The 12,227-nt window shown below is 33.1% G+C and overlaps 1 protein-coding gene across 2 annotated transcripts in view; it reads right to left on the reverse strand.

Annotated features, from left to right (window-relative positions):
* Positions 1-3,385, reverse strand: part of tmem131 (transmembrane protein 131) — a 67,433-nt gene extending 64,048 nt beyond the window's left edge. For both annotated transcript variants that reach the window (XM_087257349.1, XM_087257348.1), the window contains exon 1: positions 3,244-3,385. In XM_087257349.1, the coding sequence (XP_087113475.1) occupies positions 3,244-3,364 (121 nt within the window). In that variant the 5' untranslated portion in view covers positions 3,365-3,385. The remainder of the gene's footprint in view (positions 1-3,243) is intronic.
* Between the last annotated feature and the right edge of the window lie 8,842 nt (positions 3,386-12,227).

Consider the following 12,227-nt stretch of genomic DNA (forward strand, 5'->3'; position numbering starts at 1 on the left):
ACAGCCATTGTGTTTCCTTCTAATGTCTGTTCTACTATCTGTTTTATCTACTGCTCTACTATCTACTATTTTGCTTTAAAAACAATTGTCACCTTCTGTCAGTAATGATGTGCATGATGTCATCAAGAAATCAAACTTGCAGCTGACTTCAGAAAGCGAGAGAACACAAAGTGACACATTTTGTACTAATTATCACTGATTGTCAGAAAAAAATATCAAGTTTTACTATAGTTACAACTGCTCAATAAATCTTTCCACCATTACATATAACACACATGAACTGCCATGAAACCCTACATCAAACTGGTTGTGCCAAGATTAGACACACTATGTAGCCTGAACCTGCAACTGTTCAGGACAACGATAAATGTGATCATGTAAACATGTTTTCCTTTATTGGCATAAGGTCATGAATAGGGTTGGGTAAGCTACTTCAAAAAAAGCAATTGTAGCTTCTTTAGTACTAATTATATCAATCAAATTTGAAACGACTAAATGTTATGTCTGAAAAGTAATTTAATTACACAATCACTATAAATCTTAACGAATGGCAAGGGCAACAGAAAATAACTATTCAATTCTTTAAATCAGAGTCAAAGACGGCATGTAACTTGTAATTAAAAATGTCATAATTAAGCATTTCAATAATAAACATTACATTATTTAGTTAAGGAAGAGAATTAATCTGCAAAAAATATAAAAGTTTAACATAATTATCAAAAATTGTCTTAAAGTTTTAATTTGACTAATTTCTCTACTTAATTCATTGTTTCACAAGCATGTGTAACCTCCTTTAGTTGAAGCATTTAATCTGGCACATGTATAACAGAAAATACAAAAGTATAACAAAAAATACAATGAATTTGCTTCTCTGAATTGATGTCTAGAGAACTGGTGAATTTATTTACAGTATTTAATGCAAGTGCATTATGAGTCACTAATTAAATTAACCAAAAATGGATAATTAACTTTAAACTATGCATAATTAATTTAATTACAGTACCTAGTTACTTTGTAACCAATTACACCAACTGGTTATAAACAACTTTAGATTTTTGCCTATTATCCATATTGCACCCACATGCAAACACCTAAACCTGCATTTTATCCGATTATCTTAGTGTGTATGTGTGATATGTAACCGGAAAGCATCACAGGCATATTTATGTACATCTAGACACAGTGAGTATTTCCTCTCATGAAAGATGAGGAAATGTAATGGTTACCGACTGCCATTTAAATATAATATTGTGTTTTTATGCTGTATTTTACACGTACAAGACAAATATAATGTGAGAATTATTCATGGATGCTTATGTTTTGACATCACCAAGACCTCATTTTCTAAACATGGTTTACTCCTGTATTGATTTGCATGTAAACTGGTAAAACAGGTTACTTAAAAAAAAAATGCAAACATACTCAACGTTGTGGATTAAAAATGCCACATAGCTGATCACTAAAAAGTCCTTGCACAAAAACTTCATCTTTTACCATCACTTCACTATTGGATCTTGCTATTCTAAGAAAAGTAATTTTTCTTTTATTTACTTTATATATCACTATTATATTTTAGTTTAGAAAAAAGATTATTAGGTTGCCAACCAAGTATTTTCTGTGTTTTGCAGAAGAGGCAAAAAAGTCTAACTTGTTTAGCAATGCAGTGAGGGTGAGTGATTATTTTTCTAATTTGGTAAACTACACATTAAATTGTAAAATGACATTCAGCCATTAATAAAACAGTAGTCAAAATTATTATAAAAATATACATACACACAAAAAAAAACAGGTTTCAGTTACATTTACCGGGTCAACTGCCCTGTCATAGGAGGTTCATATCTGAACTGTGCCAGAGATCAGTGTAACCCTAACTATTTCATTTGTAAACACACGTGTCCTGCACTTTGATTAGACTTTCAGATATTTTATTGTGTAAGCTGGATGGACACACTATATGGAGAGTTCACCCAAAAATGACAACTCACCCTCAAGGGGTTTCAAAAATTTTTGAATTTATTTCTTCTGTTGAACATTAAAGAAGATATTTTAAAGAAAGCTGCGACTACGGCAGAAAAAAACAAATACTGGGAAAGTCAATTGTTTCAGGGTTCAGGCATTTTCCAAAAGTGTTGTTTGTGTTTAACAGAAGAATCTTATAAATGTTTAAAACAGGGGGGTCCAAACTCTGTCCTAGAGAGTTTAGCTCCAACTTGCTTCAACACACCTGCCAGGAAGTTTCTAGTATATAGTAAGTTCTTGATTAGCTGGTTCAGGTGTGTTTGATTAGAGTTGGAGCTAAACTCTCCAGGACCGAGTTTGGACATCGCTGGTTTAAAACAAGCAAGGGTGGGTAAATGGTGATTTAATTGTGTTATTGGTGGGGTGAACCATCACTTTAAACGCTATAAGACAGCTCTGTATCAATATAATATATTGCTTAGTGACAAATCTCTGCAAAACTCACAAGCAGTAACACACAAGTATTTAACTGTGCCTAAGCAACAAGATAAAATATAGTAAAAAAAAAAAAAAACTTGCATGAACTTGCAGTATGCAGTCTCCTCCTCCTTCCTCTGTGAGTTAGTTGACATGTCACTGACTGACAGACTGGGCCTCAGAACTAAACTCTCACATTAAAACTTTACTTTTACCACTAACACGTCCACATAACATCGCGTTATTAGACGTTTCGAGGTTTAAAACCTCACGAACGTTATATCTAGTGTAAAATAAACTCGTTGTTGAAACCCCTGCCGCACTTATTAGCCAAAACAACCAAACGTTAATTACAAGAACTAGTGACCAGCGCAGCGAGTGAACCATTCGTTTAAGAGGTATTATAAAGCTGAAAACCAGTCATGGATAGGTTAGCATTCTGTAAACATTATTCATTGTTGTGTTTAGTTTTCAAAGAGAGAATAACTTCAGACATGTTCAGCGTGCTCGCTAACGTAATATGACTAAGCCTGTTAGCTTTAATACTCAAGCTAAACTAACGTCTCTGTACACTGTCCAGCAGCTTTAAGTCAACAAAATAAAAACGGTTAGAACAGTCATCCAACCAAGCCAGATCTGTGATTTTAATCTGATGGATAACGCTTGATTAAATATTTATTTAATTCTTTAACACGCCAAAGGCTCGAAGCTAACAGTCATTAGCTTGCAGTGAAGCCGCGGTGTGTGTACAAGCATACAGACTCACGAAACACAGTGGAAAACATACAACACGCTTCAGGTGGTTACCTTGTTTGTTCGCCTGTGCCACGTGAATAAATGCAATAAATAAAAGGCGCAGAAGTCCAACACATGCTGATTTTGTTCGTGTCGGATGTAGGGAACTCTGTGTTGTGTCCTTGCTCGCCATCCTGCTGCTGTTTCTTTAGCCGTGCGCGCGTCCTGTGCGCGCTCATATAAACAGAGCTCACGAGTTCACTCACGCGCGACACCCGGAGGATCTGATAGAAACTACAGTATGACGGACTCAATTTTTCTGCAATCAACACCGTTATTATTCAACCCTAAAAAATTTAACAGGGTTGAACTGAACACACAAAATGGTTAAAATTATCTACACTTACATAAAGGCTATTAAAATTAGTTTTTTTGGGGGGGGGATTGTGGGATGGGGGGGGGGGGGGGGCTGTAACTAGTTATTCCCATGAAATGATAACAACAACAACAAATAATTAATTATTATTACTATTATTATTATTATTATTATTATTATTATATTATTATTATTATTATTATTATTATTATTATTATATTATTATATTATTATTATTGTAATTCCATTTATTATTTAAATTATTTATAGTAGCTGTATTATTTTATTAACAATAATAATAATAAAACATTTATAATGGAATAAAAATATGAAACCTCAAGTTGCAAACTCTGAATAATAAAAAGGTAAAAATAACAATGTTTACTTCATGCTTTTAGCCAAATAAAAATATATGTAAAAGCATAAAAACACCAAAGATATTTCTATTATTATTCTCATTATTAGTAGTAGTAGTAGTAGTAGTAGTTGTTGTATTATTATTATTATTATTATTTTTATTGTTGTATTAATAATAATGATAATGATAATAATAAATGTAATTCCATTTGTATCTATTTTAATTAATAATAATAATAATAATAATTTGTAGTTTATAATAAAATACATTAATGAATCATAGATTTACAAACAATGATAATAATTCATGCATTTAACCAAATAAATAATAAGTGTTGAATTGTATTGTGTGTAAAAGCCTAAAAACACTTCCTAATATTTCACTATTATTATTGTTGTTGTTGTTGTTGTTGTTGTTTCTATTAAAAAACTGCAATTTACAAAATAATAATTAATTGTTCTTTGTTTTATAAGCATTTCTCCTTTTTTTCATAGTTTTTTATACACAACGTAAAATGACAGAATAAATGGTCATGAATTGTTTTTTGAATAATTTGTTTAGCATGCCTGTATACACAGCCTGAAGATCGTAATGCAAATCAGCTCCTATGAACAGGAAAAACATAACCCATGTAAAAAAGCTCACACAAACCAGCTGCACATATTCATAATCTTTTCCTAGAATACCAATTACATGTCAAGTGAATATAAATATTATGTAGAATTGCATTCAAAAATCAAAAATGTCAACTGAATGTCAACATTGAAAAAAATTAAAATTGGCATGCATGCATATTCAGCATATTCATTTTCATGAAACTGAAAATATTCTTAGCAGCAACTGATTTAATCAGGTACATTACACATTGCATTATACAATATCTTTATTCCCTGTCTAATTTTTTTATTAATGATTTTTCATGTATGCATTGTATTTGCATGATCAATGATAAAAGACCTGCCCAAGCACTGCGTATATCGGTGGGGATCAATATATTTTTCCCTGTTTAAATATTAATTGTTGACTTAAGGCAGTTTCAGGCTGATAGCAGTTGCATATGATTGAGAAGAAAGGCGTCTCAGTTCATGGAGAACTGTAAAAAGACATGATGACTTCATCTTTGTGACCTCACTCCAAAAACATGAGTGTTTTGATCTTTTTTATCACCTTATCCAAATATTGTTTACATTTGAGCTTCGTAGAATCCCCTCTATCTCTCACTCTCTTTCTCTTTCACTCTCTCTCTCTTTTTCTCTCACACTCTCTCACACAGTACAAATGAATAACAAAAAGTCAAGACAACTATTTATTTATATGGATTTAACTTATTTTAGTCTGTTTTCACAGATCTTTTTAAGTTATACAAAGATTAACATAATATTTTTGTTTTATTTTATTGATGTGAGTTGAGATGACTAAAAGAGGAGCTAAAAAATTTGTTACATTTTTTTTTTGGTTTCAATATTTTTATTATTAGAAATTTTTGCAGACATTCACTTTTGTTAAACATACAACTTGTGTTCTAACAATTAGACATTTAAAAAATAAAAACAGTCATAAAAATAATAATTAAACAAAAAAATTAAATAAAAAATAAACATGAAATCCCCCAACCAACTACCCACCAGTGCTATCCAACATATTAATCACAAGATTGTGTAAAGGAAATAAAAGGGGACCAATTTTTTCAAATAACAAAACCTTGTCTATTAGGGTATATCAGATTTTTTCCACATCTACTGTAATGTTCTGGTTATCTCTGTCAATCATAATTTAAGAATTGGAACTTCTTTTTTCTTCCAAAACAATAGGATTTTTTGGCCGAGATCAATCCATATGAAACAAACTGTTGTTGTACCCGTGTCCGAGTCTCAAAAATTCTTTGTAAACTCCAAATATAATTAATGCAGGATCTGGTTTAATCGGAATGTCTAATGTAAATGAAAAAGCTTGAAATATTTTGTTCCAGAAACTCTGTAATTTGGGACACATGACATAGGAATGAGACATCTAAATAATTTAAAATAGGCATGATTTTTTTTACAGTGCACACACACACACACACACACACACGCACGCACGCACACACACACACACACACACACACACACACACACACACACACACACACACACACACACACACACACACACACACGAATGAATGAATGAATAAATATTTATATTTATATTTATATTTATATTTATATTTATATTTATATTTATATTTATATTTATATTTATATTTATATTTATATTTATATTTATATTTATATTTATATTGTATGCTGGGGCAGCACGGTAGCTTCACAGCAAGAAGGTTGCTTGTTTAACCGGCTGGACCAGTTGTCATTTCTGGGAGAAGTTTGCATGTTCTCCCTCAGTTTGCATTTATGTGTTGTAGAATTGAGAAATATGATAGTTCATACAACATAAAATGCATCTTAAATAATATACAGTTGAAGTCAGAAGTATTAGCCACCCATTGAATTTTTCTTTTTTAAATACTTTCCAAATTATGTTTAACAGAGCAAAGAAATTTTTACAGTATGTCTGATAGTATTTTTTCTTCTGGAGAAAGTCTTATTTGTTTATTTTGGCTAGAATAAAAGCAGTTTTACATTAAAAAAAACATTTTAAGGAAATCAGTTAAAAGAAATCAGTTATTAGAAATGAGTTATTAAAACTATTATGTTTACAAATGTGTGAAAAAAAAATCTTCATTAAAAAAAATCTCCATTAAACAGAAATTGGTTGGAAAATAAACGGGGAGGGGGGAAGTGTTATAATTCTGACTTCAAGTGTAACTGAGAGGCTCAATCAAAAGAAGGGGGGTGGGAGCTCGGAGAAAAATAGATGGCGAGCCACCCAAAGAGCGAAACCACTTAAAACTTGTGGGGTTTATATTTGATAACTGATTTGAAACCATTTTTTATGGCTCTACTTCATGATACACTTCACAATTGACCTTTTTCATGGAGTTTGAATCCAGCCAATCATTGCATCAATATACTGTGTAAATTGTGCTGGTAGCTATACTCTCCAAGAATCGCTGTCATGAGGGCATTGATATCTCTCAGTAGACCAGTCCCAAGTCAGAGCACTTTCTAGCACCTCTTCCAAGGACTGGCCTTGGTGTTTTGGCCCGGCGATAGACCTATTCCTGGCCTAAACTGAAGGCGCAGCAAAATGACGCTGTCATTCATTGTGGGAAACAACCCATCATCTCTTATCAGGGGATCTCCAGAGTAGAAGAAAGCTCAACCCTTCTCAAGAGTTTCAGAGCCTGACTATTTCTATGGTACATTTCAATCTTCCGCACAAGCTCATTCTCATTCTCATTCTATGCCCTAAAGTCAGTTTCTGTGCCTGACGTTCAGGTTGTTGTGGTCCTGACCTTCCACACTTACGACTCCTCCAGCAGGTGGTGGGTCTGCAAGAGGATGGTTCCATGTCGCTCCTTCAGGCTGGGCCCAGCCAGGTTCTGTGGGATGAAGATCTTTCCTATGGGGCCCACATTGTTAAAGCAATAGATAACTCAGATCAAACACACCCTGTGGCTTTTTTGTGATCCTGAAGTGTTGAATGTGTTTGTTCAGTAAACTCTGCAGGACAGTGGCCTTGACTGAAGTTGTCCATCCCTGACAGGGTATAATAACCTATATGAGTAGCCACATGAATACACTGAAGGGTTCAGTGGGGCATTTATATCCTAATAGTTATGGAGTTGAACTTGTAATCAAAATGTTGCAGTTTCGAAAACTTGATTATTTTATGTTCATTCCACTTAAATTTGTATCCAAAACTGATGTGTGTTGAAACAACATGAATGAATTGTGTGAAACCCTTTTTTTTTTTTACAGTGTGGATGGGTTAAAAGCAGATCAATTTTGCATTTGGGTAACCATATTTAATACTCACATCACTTCACTCCACAAATTAATGTTGGCTGGGTTCTGTACTGTACTCATTCAAAGCCTTGGGTGCATGGCAGATTTTTTTTCAGTGACACTGCACCACACCACACATGCATCTGTGGCTGTAACATGCAGTCCAGAGTCAAGTTACCTCTGTTATTTGTGTGCTCAATAATACTTTTACATGTTTGGGAGTTGTTGCTGTACCTCACATTTTATTCAACCCATTTGGTATATTGGACAGATGAAAAAAACACATTATGGAAGCACTGATAACAGTGGAACAGCAATTACACCATTCTTATTTGCTGATCTGCAATACTTCTTAAATATTTTTTGAGACATTTAATAATATTCTTTTTTGTTTATGGTTAAGCTTAACAATTATTTTTCATGAGTCGAACATTCAGCACAACAAAATACCCCTAGAAGATCTAGAAAATCGTCTTTTATTTTAATATTGTGAAATAGAAAAATAGTTGCATTTTTAACCTTGGATTTTATTCTTGGAAGATCAAAAAAAAGCTCCAAAATCAGTTCATTTTATAAGAAAATACAAATAGGCTGTTATACATGAATTTTCAAATGTAGCTACTATTTACAAGAGATGCACCTCATGATTATTAATAGTATTGTTGTATTTATTTATTTTTAAACTTTATTTTTAAAATTTGTAAAATTGATTTAAGCTTAGTTTAAATAGCGGCGATGTGGTGCAAGAAGGTCGCTGGTTTGAGCCCCGGCTGGGTGAGTTGGCGTTTCTGTGTGGAGTTAGCATGTTCTCCTTGTGTTCGTGTGGATTTCCTCCGGGTGCTCAGGTTGACCACACAAGTCCAAAAAAATTTTCTACAGGTGAATTGGGTAATCTAAAATTGTCCGTAGTGTATGTGTGTGAATAAGTGTGTATGGATGTTTCCAAGTGATGGGTTCCAGCTGGAAGGGCAACTGCTGCGTAAAACATATGCTGGATATGTTGGCGGTTCATTCTGCTGTGGCGACCCCGGATTAATAAAGGGGCCATGCTGAAAAGAAAATGAATGAATGAATGAATGAATAAACTTAGTTTAAATAATTTCTGTAAATCAATACCTAAGTAGTAACATAGAAGAGTAAGGAATTTCACAAAATTCTAGGAAATATCTTTGCTAAATAACAAATTGTGCACATCATTATCAGTCGACAAGCTTAAATTAGTAAGCTAGATAAAATTCCACTAAAAAGGCCTACCAACTATCACACGGAAAGACCTTTATTTATGTGAGTACTGTGACCTTACTGGAAGAAACTCCTACAGTTTTCCCAGCACAGCTCCTTCAGCAGCTCGACCATCTTGTCTCAGTTGTTAAAGGAGATGGCAGACCGCCAAATCAAAACAACTATTCAATGTTTTGACTCAGTGTTTTTTATCAGGAGGAGTTGATATCCAGAAAAATAACTTAGTATCAGTTTACAGGTGCAAGGTCAGCTGAAGTGGGACAGAGTCTGATTGTGAAAGCGGTTCTACAAATATATTTAATATACTGATAAAAATGAATGTACTGAAAAATGAATGTATATGTAAAATACTTATGAAAGTTAATGTAATACCAATATACACATCCTGTTAACATTAAGTTATTTGTTGTTATTATTCTCTACACCATCAGTTTCTCCATATATAAGAAGCTAATCCCCGCTAAAATGAAAATCTCAAAATCGCACCTGTGCAACCGCAAAATGTTTTATTATGTGTGTTTATTATGTGTTTGTTTGCATGTATATAATATACACACAGTTGAAATCAGAATTATTACCCCCCACCCCCCTCTTGAATTTGTTTCTTATTTTAAATATTTTACAAATGATGTTTAACAGAGCAAGGAAATTTTCACAGTATGCCTGATAATATTTTTTCTTCTGAAGAATGTCTTATTTGTTTTACTTCGGCTAGAATAAAAGCAGTTTAAAAAAAAAAAAAGGTCAAAACTATTAGCCCCTTTAAGCTATATTTTTCGATAGTCTACAGAACAAACCATTGTTATACAATAACCTGCCTAAACACCCTAAACTGCCTAGTTAACCTATTTACCTAGTTAAACCTTTAAATGTCACTTTAAGCTGCATAGAAGTGTCTTGAAAAATATCTAGTCACAAATATTAATTACTGTCATCATGGCAAAGATAAAATAAATCAGTGATTAGAGATGAGTTGTTAAAACTATTCTGTTTATAAATGTGTTGAAAAAATCCTCTCTGTGTTAAACAGAAATTGGGGGGAAAAATAAACAGGGGGGCTAATAATTCTGACTTTAACTGCATAAATATATATAATTTCTTCATTTTTTAGGTCATTATTATTATTAACTTCTTAAGATGACTTTATTTAAAACAAACAGAAAATCCAGTAAATGTACAGTATATCCTTAGTTTTCTGTTAAATTATTATACGGAAACTTAAAAGCATAAAAATATAAAGTGATAGTTCACTCTGATACATTTGAAGCTGACAAAATGTGCTACTCCTGTTTTATATCCTTATTTAAAGTGGTAGTTCATGCTGATAGACATTTAAAGCTGACAAGATGTGCTACCCCTGTTTTATTAGATGAAGCATGACACATTGAGCTACTGGTACATTCTAGAACAGATCATTAGAACAGCCTGTCTCATTTTATGACTTTCCAGGGAGACTGGTGAGATTAGATATCTGTGCTCGGCACTGTCCATTGTGAGACTTCTTGTGCAAACAATAATCTCACTGGATAAATAATACTAGAAACTGAATGGTTGTAGATGTAAACTGATATTTATTGTCATTCAACAAAATCAACATTTTACAAGCCTACTGCTTTGCAGCCTATAAGAATTTGAAGGTAAATTTATTTAGCATTTGATGTCATTTTTATTTAAGGAGAAGGATATGGTTCATTTACAAAGACTTTCAGGATTATGATTATATGGGCAAATTTAGGTCAGTAAGAACAAATTCAGAAATGCAGAAAAATAAATGTTGTGCTAGATTTCACATTTTGTGATATTTGAATTACAGATTGACTTTACTGCTTTTTTTTCATTTTTCATCCCACATTAGGCAGTTCACAGACAATACTCCTTCTTTGTATATCTGCAAAAAGTTTTGATTTATCCAATTCAAAGCAAATAGGGTAATGCTTCACTAAACTAAACTTGATCACTTGAGCCGTTCGTTCGTTCATTCATTCATTCATTCATTCATTCATTCATTCATTCATTCATTCATTCATTCATTTTCAACTTAGTCTCTTTATTAATCTGGGGTCACCACAGCGGACTCAACTGCCAACTTATATTTTACAGCATCTGTTTTACGCAGCGGATGCTCTTCTAGCTGCAACCCATCACTGGGAAACATCCATACTCAATCACTCATTTACACATATACACTATGGACAATTTTTGCTTACCCAATTCACATACCACATTGTGGGGGAAACTGGAGCACCCGGAGGAATCCCCCATGAACACGGGGAGAACATGCAAACTCCACACAGAAATGCCAACTGATCCAACTAAGGCTCAAACCAGCGACCCTCTTTCTGTGAGGTGACAGTGCTACCATGTCCATGGAAACAATTGAGAAAAATCTATTAATTAACATTGCGTCTTTGATCAAAACAAAAAGATAGATTTAATAATAAAAAATAATTCCAAATTTTTTTTCTTTAATCAAATAAATATAGATGAATTGAACAAACATTTTTTAATTGATTAAATATGTAAAATTTACTTAATCCCAACAAAATAAAAATGCACACTTTACATTAACATTCAAAAAGGCTTTTTCCAAGCCAATCATTTAAAATGTGTTGAAACAACACAGTTCTTTTTTTTTTTTTCATGGGAAAACTTGTGTTTGGGAAAACTTATGTTTAATACACTTAAATGTGTAAAAACGATTAAGTAACAGATTTGATTTGTGCTGGGAAAACATGAAAAAAATTGTGTGGAACCCAGCATTTTACACTGAATATTGTATACGGATGTTAATGTCATTTATTACAGTATTTATGCATGTTTGTTAATATTGAAAATAAAGTAACTCACAGTGCATTAACTGTGTAAGATCCAATTGTAAATGTGCTACTTGAATGATTACCTGTCCCTGGACCACAAAACTATTTAAAACGTCTTATGTCTATATGTGTGGGAATAATCAAAATATAAAATTGTATATAATTGTATATATGTGGGCGACGCAGTGGCGCAGTAGGTAGTGCTGTCGCCTCACAGCAAGAAGGTGGCTGGTTCGAGCCTTGGCAGGTCAGTTGGCGTTTCTGTGTGGAGTTTGCATGTTCTCCCTGCGTTTACGTGGGTTTCCTCCGTGTGCTCCGGTTTCCCCCACAGTCCAAAAACATGCGGTACAGGTGAATTGGGTAGGCTAAATTGTC

The sequence above is a fragment of the Danio rerio genome, chromosome 6 (assembly GCF_052040795.2).
Source record: "Danio rerio strain M-AB ecotype USA chromosome 6, GRCz13ab, whole genome shotgun sequence".
NCBI classification, from domain to species: domain Eukaryota; kingdom Metazoa; phylum Chordata; class Actinopteri; order Cypriniformes; family Danionidae; genus Danio; species Danio rerio.